The sequence below is a fragment of the Cyprinodon tularosa genome, unplaced genomic scaffold, assembly GCF_016077235.1.
Source record: "Cyprinodon tularosa strain WSP-4 unplaced genomic scaffold, ASM1607723v1 ctg207, whole genome shotgun sequence".
NCBI classification, from domain to species: domain Eukaryota; kingdom Metazoa; phylum Chordata; class Actinopteri; order Cyprinodontiformes; family Cyprinodontidae; genus Cyprinodon; species Cyprinodon tularosa.
In genome coordinates this window covers 351,539-364,913 of record NW_024038767.1, presented here as the reverse complement: position 1 = coordinate 364,913, position 13,375 = coordinate 351,539, and the positions used below count along the sequence as shown (strand labels likewise).

Genomic DNA, 13,375 nt, shown 5'->3' with positions numbered 1-13,375 from the left:
AAACTTTGTATCTATGATAGATTTAAAGCTGTTGAACAGATCTGATGCCAAGAAAGCGAATAAAAAATATATATTTTTTAATTTGTAAATCATGCAATTTTGGAACCTCACGGTTTAAATTGAATCATTAATAAAACAAAGCTGGCTCAAAGGTTAAGGAGAGTGTTTCTTAAAGAAGAATGGGCGTGTTAATTTATATTTCCGTGCAAACCTGTTGTAACAGTAAGGTGCAGCCCCGTACGACAGAGGAACAAACGAGGCTTTTCTAAAGTCCCGCTTGCTGACAGATGTGAGATAGTCGACGGATGACACCTGCAAGGTGTAAACTCTTGGCCTTGGGAGAGACTTGATCTGTTTTATTCTCAAATGGCTACAAGGTCTTGGTTATTCAAAGGAGCATCCACCCAAGACCAGCATGGTTCGCCAGGCAAGACCCGCCCTTTAAGTCTTATGAGAAGAATCATAACGAGACAAAGGCTGAATTATTTAGTGCTGCTCCCTGTTGTGTGACAGGCTGCGTTTATGACTGAACATGAATTTTACATGGCGACTGACATTTTTAACATCCTTGCTATGGGAGAACTGCCGAGTTGGGCCAGGCACACACTTAGGAAAGACCTTTTCTGTTTCGGCCGACTGCTCCAGGACCAGGACCGACACAGGCAGAGTTCGTATGGGTGGCCTCTATAGCCGTATCCCCTTTCATAAAGGAACGCTTCACCTCCCTGTGATCTTTTGAACTTTTATTGTGCAGCTTTGCTTGACTCAAGATCAGGTTAACACTGAATCCCTCAGTGAAAAGGAGAACAAATTCTTTACTTTGGCCAAACAAAGAAACTTTGTCTGGTTCCACCTGAAAGCAAACATCTAGGGATCAGTGACGGCTTGTTTCTGTACAGAGAGGGACAAGACCTCAGGGCTCCTGGTTACACAAAGGGATGTTTGTCCATTTTTTTCAGTAAACAAGCCAAAATTAAGCAGCAGGAAACATTAACCGATAATAGTTTTAAGTTCCAAGTATAATAATCAGGGAGGGAAGAAAATGGAGGGGGAAAAAAAGCTGTGCACAAAAAAGAAAGAAAAAGGAAATAGCAACCAACACATACTTTTAACCATCTGTAAGGGTTATTACATAACTACACCCAACTTTAGAGGTTCTATTACATTTACCTCATTGGACTTGAAGCTCTTTCCCTGCATACCATGCTTCCAGAAGGCCAGGACGCTGTCCTGAAGGCACACTGCAATAAAGAAATATGAGCCACTTCATTAACAGACATTACTTATGGAAGCCAGAAAATATAAAAAAATAAACGTGATAAAAACCCAATTAAATCAGAGCAAGTTACAAAAATAAGGTTTTTTTTAAAAAAATAAATAAAACAGCTCTCTGAAGAAAGGGAATATATATATAAACAACAGGGTTTACTTTTGGGGGAAATCTAATGGTTCTATTTAAAGTTGAACACTCAAAATATTCACACCAATAGTTTTTAAAATGTTTGTGAAATCTGTTCTTTGAAACACATTCATTGATTTTATTTAATGAATAAAAATCTGACTATCAAATAAAGTTAAATAAAGTTACTTTTTTATTGCATGAGGACCAATTTCTATGTTGATTAGAATTTCAATATATAACAAAAATAGAAAATACTGGCCATCAACCATGGCTGTAGATTCTTTTACAGATATATTATACCACAGCAGCTGGATACTAGATTCAACTTGGAGGCGAAGGTAAAAATTGGAGAATTGAAAAGCCCCCCACAGCTGGCTGAAAAAAAACGTTACTACATTTCCTCTGTTGATAAATCAGAATAATTCACCAACTGGGAAATACTTCTGATATCCTCCGGATTGTACATGTGTGACTCTTACAATGTAAAATTGAAACATGAGCCTCATTTTTATGCTTTCTAATGAATAATGAACCCTACAAGCTGCAGATTAATAGTGAGATAGCCATTTCTAAAGGTAGCGTTCTTAAATCCTTTCCTCTGATGCTAAGTAGGCAACATGTGGGACATCTTACCAACAGCTCCAATGCAGAAGTCGAAGCTGAGCTCAGAGGCCAGCTTCTTGTTGGACTTCAGTCTGCCCTGAAGATTAACAATCTTTACATTTTCTACGAAAAGTTTAGGAAAAAGTAGGGTTAAAACTTAACATCTTCATTTATTTATGAATGTGGAAATTAAGCAGAGGTTATGCGAGTACTCACGGTCTAAACACACCAACACTGTGTCTCTCTCCAGCTGAGTGACATGGATTGCATCCACTTGCTGATTATCTGAAGGCCGGGGTGGATGGGAACAAACTCATTATCTTTAGGTGTGGAGACTAATTTCACATTGATTTTTTTAAACCTTAAATCATATTCAAATAGATGGGACCAAAATGGAGCTATTTTTCCTTACTTGTTCCCATCTCTGTGAACCAGGATGAACAAGAGTTGAGGTTGATGGTCTCAAAGCGAACCACCTGGCCCTGCTCTGTACCCTCACTGATGGCGACACACACCAGAGGGTACTCCTGCTCTGGGACCACCAACATTTCAAACACCTTGAGCGGGCTGGGAAGAGGGAAGTCAAAGTGCTGCATTGGAGAAAAGAACAAAGAGAGTGAAAAGGATGAATAGTGTTTACTGGTTCTGAGGAATCCTTAAGGGTGGGGCTTGATTCAAAGTTCTATCAACTACTGTCATGTTACTGGATTTAAATCAGCCTAAAGTGTATTCAAAGACACAAAGGAATCTGTTTGGAAAAAATTAAATAAAAGAGATGATTTTAATCTGAGGGAACAGATAATGAACTGACCTTGATGAGCATAAACCTTTGCATGGGCTCGTACCACTGCAACAGGACAATGCCGGACTGAAGAGCCCCACACAGGTACTTATGGCCTGTATAAGGGTTTCTCACTGCAATATTGAAAGGAACAGCGTCAGTTTGAAAAATAGTGTTTATACAACTTTAAAAAAATCAGAGGAAAAATGCTGCAGTAAAATGAAAATGATGGCGGGTTGCTAGGAAATTCTTATCAATAAAAACAAAATACCTGAAGAATTTTCCATAAGAAATGTATCTGAAAGATAAAAGTTACTTACCTATGCAGCATTTATGACAACCCTTTGTGTCGGGGATCTTTGTTGTCAGGGCAAAGCGCCTGAAAGAAAAACAGTTAAATATTGTGGTGAGCAAAGTCGAACAGGAAATGAGGTCAATAGATGAACATCCGGGATGTAGGCATGGTCTACAGCTCATGCTTTATAATCATCACCTAATATAATGCCACAGGAAATCATTCCTACCTGTGCTCATCAATCTCTATAACTGTAACTGGAGCGTGTAACAAAAGTAATTTCCCTCTGGGATTATTAAAGTATTTCTGATTCTGATAACTGCATCTCAATTAAGTTAAATCTTATTGATTGGGGAAATGTTTTTACTGTCAGTGTGCACATAAATCCAGGACCTGGGAAAGAACGTACGGTCACGTTCCTGTTTGTAAAGTTTAACCCATTCAGAGAGAACATCATGTCGGACCAGTATAAAATAGTGTGGACTGTTGCTTGGTGGCCAAAAAAAAAAGCTTTTCCAGACAAAGGCAACTTTTTATTTTTTAAACTCAATCTCAGTGTTTAAATGGAACATGAAGATGTATTAAGTCCATGTTCTTTAAGGACAAATATCTGTTGGTGCTGTTCCAGTTTCTTCTAAATCAAATCCAAAGTTAGCTCATCAATTTACCAAAAGGTTTCAGAGCACCTTATGCCAACGGATTTAATAGAGATGCTGATATCATTTTCCACAGGATTTGTGCACTTTCCAAATTTACCAAAAGTACAAATAACATCTTTAAATTAATGTAATGTATCACTGTGAGGAAACTAGTTTGATCCAAACCCTGCAGAGAATCCACAGCTTATTGTTAATGTTTATGATGCAGCGAAGCTAAAGAAGTCAGTTGAGCTGCAGGCGGCTGTTGAAGCGTCCCCAGAAACGCCATCACCACGCCATGCAGCACCGGTGCAGTAATTTATACGAAAATAGCCTCTACTAATTATTGAGCACATCGGCTTTACATGGAAACATTTATTCAGAAGTTACTACATTAAAAGAGATGTTGCGTTGGTCTAATATTTTTAATTTTTTCCCATATAATTGATTTCTTCATTTTTTTTTTTTTCTTTTTACGTTGTAAGCCACAATAAGCAAAAAGATCAGAAATTAGGTTTGAACCGTTTTAGTTCATATACAGTGGGTACGGAACGTATTCAGACCCCTTTAAATGTTTCACTCTTTGTTTCATTGCAGCCATTTGCTAAAATCAATAGAGTTCATTTTATTCCTCATTAATGTCCACTCAGCATCCCATCTTGACAGAATTTACTAAAAATGAAAAATGGAAATATCACATCTTCATAAGTATTCAGACCCTTCGCAAAGCACTGAGTTCAAGCACCCTTATCCAACTCTTGGGAATGATGCAACAAGTTTTTCACACCTGGATTTGGGAATCCTTTGCCCTTTTCCTTGCAGATCTTCTCCAGTTCTGTCAGGTTGGATGGTGAGCGTCGGTGAAAAGCCATTTTCAGGTCTCTCCAGAGATGCTTAAGCTTTAGATCAGGGCTCTGGCTGGGCCAGTAAAGAATGGTCACAGAATTGTTTCCAAGCCACTCCTTTCTTGTTTTAGCTGTCTGCTTAGGGTCATTGTCTTGTTGGAAGGTGAACCTTTGGCCCAGTCTGAGCACCAGAGCGCTCTGGATGAAGTTTTCTTCCAGAATATCTCTGTACTTGGCCGCATTCATCTTTCCTTCAATTGCAAACAGTTGTCCTGTCCCTGCAGCTGAAAAACATCCCCAAAGCATGATGCTGCCATCACCATGCTTTACATACCACTTAGAATTAACGCCGAAAGGTTTAATCTTTGTCTTATCAGACCAGAGAATCTTCTTTCTTATATTCTGGGAGTCTTTCGTGTGTTTTTTGGCAAACTCTATGCAGGCTTTCATATGTCTTCACTTAGGACAGGCTTCCGTCGGGCCACTCTGTCATAGAGCCCCGACTGGTGGAGGGCTGCAGTGGTCGATGACTTTGTGGAACTTTCTCCCACCTCCCTACTGCATCTCTAGAGCTCAGTGATCTTTGGGTTCTTCTTTACCTCTCTCACCAAGGCTCTCCTCCAACGACTGCTGAGTTTGGCTGGCCGGCCAGGTCTAGGAAGAGTTCTGGTCTCCCAAACTTCTTCCATTTAAGGATTATGGAGGCCACTATGCTCTTAGGAACATTGAGTGCTGCTGAAATTCATTTGTAACCTTGGCCGGATCTGTGCTTTGCCACACTTCTGTCTCTGCGCTCATGAGGTGGCAGTTCCTTCCACCTAATGATTCTCATTTGCTCTGAGATGCACTGTGAGCTGGAAGGTCTTATATAGACAGGTGTGCGCCTTTCCTAATCAAGTCCAATCAGTTTAATTAAACACAGCTGGACTACAATGAAGGAGCAGAACAATCTCAAGGAGGATCAGAAGAAATGGACAGAATGTGAGTTAAATACGAGTGTCACAGCAAAGGGTCTGAAAACTTATGACCATTTGATATTTTAGTTTTTCTTTAATAAATTAGCAAAAATTTCTACATTTTTGTTTTTTTTCTATCAATATGGGGTGCTGAGTGTAAATTAATGAGAAATAAAATCAACTTTTTTGATTTTAGCAAATGGCTGCAATGAAACACATTGAAAAATTTAAAGGGGTCTGAATATTTTCTGTACCAACTGTAAGATCTAATATTCATTAATTTCAGTTCAAACACTGAATTACTTTCAACAATTCTCCAATTTATTGAGATACACCTATAGATGGACACATTTGAGCATTCAAATCTTAGGACTTTAGTTTATTCCATCAGTAAACAGAGTAAAAAAAAAAAACACACAATAACTTTGATGAATAATTAGATATTGTCCTAAAGAGAAAAGCGTTCCATAGATGAAGATCTCACCTGGGCAAAATTTTGTCTGGGAAGCGGTGCGTCTGAAACTGAGCCGCGAGGCCAGGCTTCTTCAGCTGCTCGAACTGCCCGATCAGATTGTGAGAATACAGCTGGAAAGATCTCCCTAAAACACAGCAAACCCTGACGTTACCATCATGGAACAAGCAGAGTAGCGTTTCCATATAGAATAGGAGCAAAAAGGACAACATTTATTGCAGGTATCATTTTGAAACATTTGTCATTGTGACAATCAGGCTTTTCCTACAGGGAGGTTAGATGTGAACAGGGGGTAAAAAACAGAGGTGTTGATGATGATGATGATGGTGGTGATGTGAGGAATGATTACCTTCTGATGAAGCCAGTTAGTAGAATATCAAATCAAGCCAGGCGATAGGAGGATGGATAGAGTCCAAGGGAAGAGGAGAAGAGAACAGAGGTTAAGCATACCCAGGTGCAAACTGCTAAAGGTAAAACCGCAAGTAGACCTAACACCATGTAATCCCATCCTCGGCTGTTAAACCGAGCAAAGGATAGGCTCTTAGGAAAGCCAGATGCAGACGCTTTGGTTTCAAATGTAAGCTGAAACACAGCATTCCCGTCTTAAAAAACAAACTAGACTTGGTTTTACTGATAGTATAACACTGTGAAGCAAAAACAACAGAAACTGTTTTATGCGTTTATTCTTCACAAACTTAACCAGCTTGTAGGATTTGTGTTTCTTCTATCTTACTGTTCTACCACAGCTCGCATAGTGATCCTTACGGCAAACAGCAGAATCAGATATTTTAGGCCTGCAGATATAGAGTGACTGCGATGCCTTCAGGTGCAGCCAGATAACACAGGACAAAGACAAAGCTGGTTATAACAGAGGCCTGTCAAGTAGGAGTAATGGGTGCTTTGCTTACCAGACAGGGACATCAGGTTGTTGTTGATAACATACAGCCATGTGCACTTCCTTGGGAAAAGCTAACAAGAAAACGAAATCATGTAATCAGTGTATGTAAGTATGGAGTTGACCTTTAGCTGTAAACAGTGAGCGATAGAGGAAATCTGCACCAGTTCAGTGAATTTAAAAATATAGCACTTTAGATCAGTATTCATAGTGAAAAATAGTGACAGTATCCTGCAGCTGGGATAGGAAAAATGATCAGGGAATATAAATTAATCTAATTTCAAAGCAATCCTTTAAAATCCAAGCCTGGGTGGAGTTTTACCTCACAGCTTGACAGTAACCATGAATGCTTTGGGTCAAAGTGCATTCATTTGTAGACACACTGTGACTCCACACGCGCATATTGGCTACACTCGACTACAAGGCAGAAAGCATAATACCCTGCGATGGTTTCGTTAGACCAGTTACCTTCTAGACTGACAAAAATAAAAGAAGCGATGTCTAGAAAGTTTATTTTCATCAGGCACCTATCAGAGAGGTGAAGGGAGTAGCTGTGATGGTGGGGGGTCACATTTAATCCAGTTTGCTGTGAATACTTTATCCCTGCAAAAAGTACTTACCTTGAGGCCTGATAAAATGAATGCAATGACTGACTGCTAGTGAGAATTTCATATCATCAAATGAAACAATTTTAAATGCCAATATTTCTATTCTAAATGTATCTCAATGCATTGTAGAGGCTAAAAAGAACGGGAGAGGACGTTTAACAATTAAGTATTTACCACACGGAATCGTTTCGCAGCCCTCCACCATGTTGAAAGGTCAAAGTACCTCATCTCAGCAACTCGGGTATCATTCATTATTTCCAGTGGAAATCACAATACAAGTACCGCAATTTTCAGACTATAAGCCTCGACTTTTTCTTTATTTTTCAACCTTGCAGCTTATATAATAACGCGGCTTATCTATGGACTTTTACAGCTAATGGCCATTAGGGTAATACGGTACCTAAATCTATGGATTTTACAATCCACCATGTTGACGTCACATTTGCTTCAACACACAAGTAGCCGCGCGCAGGAATGTGGATGTCCTCCAGAAGCAGACTCCGAGACAGTTTGTGTGACACCCCCATTATGGAAAACAAACGTTGAAATGCATATGATGCAGCTTTTAAGTTAAAAGCAGTCAATTTGGCAGTAAACGAAGGAAATAGAACCGCTGCACGTAACCTTGGAATCAATGGTGAGACGTTGGAGACGCCAGCAGGAAGAATTGTCTCAATTCAATTGTGTTGAAATGTTAATAAACAGGAGCTTCCCCCAAACAGTTGCCTGTTTCCCGACAATCCTCTCTGTGCACGAACCGTATGGTAATTAAACATAAAAAACCTGCGGCTTATAGTCCGGTGCGGCTTGTATTTGTGCAAATCATGCAATTTAGCTTCTGCGGCTTATATTCAGGTGCGGCTAATAGTCCAAAAATTACGGTAGTTTTTCATGGGCAATTTTGATTTCGGTTTTTGGTGTTTATCATAATTACGAGACCACATTAAGGCCCCAATAGCTCAGAATTTTCACAATTGTATTAATTTTCTTCCACTTCAACATGGGACACTACTCCATCCATAGCATAAAATCCTGAAGTTTGTGGTTGAATACTTTTACAAGGCTTTATAGTAGATCAGAAAATGAATTTGACTTAAAAGCTGAAGCTTCTGACATTCTTTTATATTTGCTGAGGTACCTCAAGCATTATTTATACAAAATAAACAATTTCTTCATTTAAATATCTAATCTTGTTAAAAATAAAAAACATTTTCATAAAATAAGAGATTTGTTTTAAAAGTTTAAAGCCTAAACAGTCAAATAAAAATATCTGGTCCGACTGGACCGTCACCAGATTTGGAAACTATTTCTACATGCTTCCATCTTTTTCTTCCTGATACGCGTTTTGAGTCGAGTCATCTGGAAACATTTAACCCCTAATCGTACACCGTGTTATTTTCCAGCTCATGGAAATCACATCAGCACAGAACAAAGAGTTGCTCAACTAAGCCATCTCATAACAAAGTAGACAGGAACTGGACAAACATTAGTTTAGATAAAATATAAATAATGATCACTACATCGCTGAACAGAAAGGCATTAAATAATATAGAAATAGTTTAATAAAACTATTAAAGCTGTTTTTAATGCACAGAAAAAAGCTGGATTTTAGTCAATGTTACCTGCTCCATTGTTGCCTCATGCAGCTCATTAAGATTTAGTGTGTAGATGCCATCCTCTGTTCCAAAGATCAGGTACTGATCTAAAACAAAAGCAATCGAAATTTAACTAAAGAATTAAACAACAATAATTAATTTGCAGAATGTACCGTTTACCTTTAGTGTCTGGATGAATCCAAGACGTGGCACAGTTGATTTTCAGCGGACAGCCATCAAACACTTTAGAGAAACAGGCTCCCATCTGCAACAGAAAGCCGGCAGCTCAAAACAAGAAGCATCTGGTTCAGAAAGCGCCAAAATGTCAGCAAGGTATTAATGAGCCTAAGTGGAGCTGAACCACAAGGCAGAGAGTTATGTGGAGGCCAGATATCTACAGAATGCACAGCAGCAACAAAAATGAGAGTTTAATAACAGCAGGCCAGCATGGATGAGCAGAGAGTGTGAAGGACAAAGAAGATGATTGACTCACCAGTACTTTAGGAGTGGGTGGCAGACCGTTTATTGCTGGTTTCTAGGAAGGAGCAGAGGAAACAATAAGATAAGATCTGCTGAAGACAATTGGGAAGCTATAGTTACGCTTTGGCTTCAACTAATAAGGAATTAAAATAATAGCAGTGGGAATAGATTTGAAGCACAATCAAAGGCCAAGTTCTCAAAGTGAGGAATTGGATCTGAATAAAAAACAAAAAGCAGCAACAAAAAGGAGTTTTTAGAGCACGTAAAGCCAGCTAACTCCAGGGTTCCTAAACTGTTTCTATGCATCTTATATTTTTCTAGGTTCAAATTTTCAGACTCTTAATCCTCTACACAGTCTGAAAATTTTACAAATCTTTAAAAAAAAGAAAAAAAAGAAAGAAAATTAAATAAAATGTGTAAAGCTGGAAATCCTCTCTACAAGTATTTAAAAAAAACAACAACTTTAGACTATTACCTGATTGAAAAAACTTATTTTATTAATTTTTGTGATTAAGAGTTCCCATTTGCCACCAATTACAGTAAACCAAAGAATCAGAAATAAAGCTAATTTGTCTAACTTTTTCTGAATATGCGTGAAGGCCACGGCGAGCCAGAGGGCAGCTTTAATGAAAGACTGCTGCACCCTAGGTTCACTAAGGAGCATCATCGTAGATGCTCCCCCAACAGCTGTTAGACTTTACAACCTTTAGTTACAACACAATAAACTAAAGTTGCTTAAATTCCTGCTGTTAAATTCCAGAGTGTCTTTCATATTTTGTTAACTGCCGCTTATGAAAAATATACATGTGAATTTGCTTCACATTCTATTTAATCTGAGGATGCTGTTTTTCATAATAACGCATCTGTTTACAAGCCGTTTCCTTGCTTGTTGCTCTAACAGCCCAATTTCTCCACTATGGGACAATAAATCCTCATTCTATTCTATTCAACCCTTTGAATCCTGTAGCGAAAGCCACAGTTTTTATAGAATTTAAAAAGAATTAATTCATTTGGAAAATGTTTGCAGTTTTAATTTTTCATTTATTTTCATTTTCCCCATTTAAGAAGTTTTAGATTAAATATAGGAACAGAAATATCACATTCTTTTGTGATTAAGCTTTCAATTTTTTATTACAGTCTTAACCTTTTTAACCTCACATGAACCTCGTGTTTTAACATGATTCTGGAAACTTGTGAGATCCTGTCTATTTTAGAGTGGAAATACTGCAAAACTTGGGAAAAATTATGGACATAGTGCAAGTAAAGAAAGATTAGTACAAGGAACGTAACAAATAAGACAGAGAAAAATCAAGATAAGATAGATTGGGTAGAAAGCAAAAAAGAAAATACCCTAAAAAGATAGATAACCAAAAAGGCGATGTAGAAAGAAAGAAAAAGATGAACAAAAGGAAGACAGAGAGACAGGACACAAAATAAAGTCAAGAAGGAATAAAGACGATCAAAGAAGAAGAGACATAAAGAAGGCAGAAGGGACAAAAGGACAGAAGAAAACAAGATGGAAAAGGCAGAAGGATACAAAAAAACGGAAGAAAAGAAGTAGGCATGAGCAAAGGAAGGTAGGAAAAAATAAAATAAAAGGGATGATAAAGGATCGAAATAAAGAAGGAAAACAATCAAACAAAATCAATCCAATAAGACGCAAATGATCTACAACTCACCGGGAACTCCTTTTTCTCCTTCCGGTGTGGCGTTGGTGTAGGACTTCCTCCATTTACGCTTCCATCTGAATCATAATCTGTCACACAGATGGAGGCGTTAATATTAAACCAGAATAAGTACACTTCCTACATTTAAGGCAGTTAATAGCAGGCTCCCTTACCTTTATACTCACATTTAATTGGAGCTTGTAAAGATGGAGTAAGATTACATTTAGAGACCAAACTAATTGAAGAGTACTACGAAGCACTAAACAGAACTCATAACAGTCAAAGGGTAAAACTGGACTCACCAGGGTCAGAGGCATGCGATAAGAAGCCAGGGCTGCTGACGCTCGCCGACAGGAAGTCAGATGACGAATGCTCCACCTTGTGGCCCTGATCAGGTGTGCTCTGTCTGCGGATGGCCTGGCTCGGTCCGTTTTCAGAGTTTGGGAACCTACGAACTGTCAGAGACCTCTCCTCGTTCAGTCCAAGCTCCTGAGATGATGTGTTTATTCGTGGCTTAGGAAAGAAACAAAAAACAAAACCTTTTTTCACAGAACAAACCGGAGAACAACAAAGAAGCAGTGAAAAATGTTGGACAGCAAGGCTTACCTTTGGAGGGAGAGGAGGAGGTACACCTGGTTTAAGTGTCGACCTGAAATCCATTTTTGGACGGAACAAAATGTTTACTACTGAAATTGTTTTGCTGTGTATGAACACAAACATCTCAATCTACGTACGAAACTTACAGCTCAACTTCTTCAGTGGCATCTTCCAGATGGGCGATGTGTCCACTGTGGATGATAGATGCAATCATCAGTGTGAAATGGGTAACTGTAGGCTGTGATAAAATATTAAATGGGCAGATGTTTCTTTACAAACAAAACACCAACAAAAAGAAAAAATTGTATCACAATAATCCTTGGACTGAAGTCATGATCTTCATCATATCTGGACTCTGTTCTAATAAGAACAGTTTGATGCAAAGGAGCTTGAACTACTCCATTTTTTCAGTGAATTGTATTGTGATTTAATATGACAGACAAAATAAAACATAGGAAGATGTGGAGTTTTGCAAATATTCTATAAATAAAAATCTGAAGAGTGACGTGCATCTGTATATAGCCCCCTTCATTGTAACTAGATGAATATGGATCCAGCAGTTCTTTCATCGTCTCAGAGGTTTAGTGAACAAACAGCCTCATCAGGACTAAACACAGCAGATGGGTCAGGGAGAAAGTTTAAAGCAAAGCTCGTTTATAAAACAAAATCACACAGCGGTTCTCATTCTAACAGAAAATGGCAAAAGCAGATTCATCACTACCTAAATAACTGTCTATCCATACTGAAAGACTGGGAAGGAAAGCAACAATCAGAGCAGCAGAGGAGGCTGTGGTTCCTCTGGAGGAGCTGCAGATTCACAGCTCAGATATTTATAGAAAAGTGGCAAAAATAGAGCAATAGTTGATAGAAAGCCATTAGCAGCCAACAATCAAAATGCCGTCAGGAAAGCTGCTCAGGCAACACAAAAACAAAGCTGAACTTTTCCACTTATATGCAAAAAAGCTGTATAGTTAAAAACTGATGACAAAATATCATCCCTATGGTGCAGCATGGTGGTGGCAGCATCATGAAATAGTATGTTATTGACAAGACACATGGAGCTAAATACTGGGAAATCATGTTAAAGGCTGGCAGACCAACACCAAACGCTGCTGTTAAATCCACCAGTCATAGTTTACACCTAAACTCAACCGATAGTCTGATAGGAAAACTAGAATTAATGCTGATTACAGAGGCTCTGCTTCAGCAATGACTGAGCAGGAAGTGTTGAACAAAGAAAATGGGTGAAGCCTTCTTCTTTCAGATGTGAAAAATAATAAGATGGGAGCTTGGGGAACTGATACATATACATGAAACACTTTTCAGAGTTTTATTCAATAAAATTAAGCTTCATCTACACGCGCCTTCCTAATTATAGAATACTTTGCTTTACTCTTTGATCATAAAAATCTAAGGAGTGCAGGTGGTACAGCGGTTAGCGCGCACGACCTATATACGGAGGACTGAGTCCGCGGCCGACCCGGGTTCGAATCGTTAGCTCCATGTCTCTCTCTTATACCCCCTTTCCTGTTGGAAGAGCG

The 13,375-nt window shown here is 38.7% G+C and overlaps 1 protein-coding gene across 10 annotated transcripts in view; it reads right to left on the bottom strand.

The window, feature by feature from the left end:
* Positions 1-13,375, bottom strand: part of map4k5 (mitogen-activated protein kinase kinase kinase kinase 5) — a 44,870-nt gene that overhangs the window by 6,094 nt on the left and 25,401 nt on the right. For 4 of the 10 annotated variants that reach the window (XM_038285111.1, XM_038285115.1, XM_038285117.1 and 1 more), the window contains 17 exons: positions 11,981-12,025; positions 11,844-11,886; positions 11,540-11,750; positions 11,411-11,434; positions 11,250-11,326; positions 9,584-9,625; positions 9,271-9,355; positions 9,118-9,197; positions 6,901-6,961; positions 6,342-6,344; positions 6,005-6,119; positions 3,107-3,165; positions 2,817-2,920; positions 2,418-2,595; positions 2,222-2,290; positions 2,036-2,128; positions 1,171-1,241 (listed from right to left, as the gene is read on the bottom strand). In XM_038285111.1, the coding sequence (XP_038141039.1) occupies positions 1,171-1,241; positions 2,036-2,128; positions 2,222-2,290; positions 2,418-2,595; positions 2,817-2,920; positions 3,107-3,165; positions 6,005-6,119; positions 6,342-6,344; positions 6,901-6,961; positions 9,118-9,197; positions 9,271-9,355; positions 9,584-9,625; positions 11,250-11,326; positions 11,411-11,434; positions 11,540-11,750; positions 11,844-11,886; positions 11,981-12,025 (1,360 nt within the window). The remainder of the gene's footprint in view (positions 1-1,170; positions 1,242-2,035; positions 2,129-2,221; positions 2,291-2,417; positions 2,596-2,816; positions 2,921-3,106; positions 3,166-6,004; positions 6,120-6,341; positions 6,345-6,900; positions 6,962-9,117; positions 9,198-9,270; positions 9,356-9,583; positions 9,626-11,249; positions 11,327-11,410; positions 11,435-11,539; positions 11,751-11,843; positions 11,887-11,980; positions 12,026-13,375) is intronic. The other 6 variants (XM_038285113.1, XM_038285116.1, XM_038285119.1 and 3 more) reach the window with 3 other exon arrangements.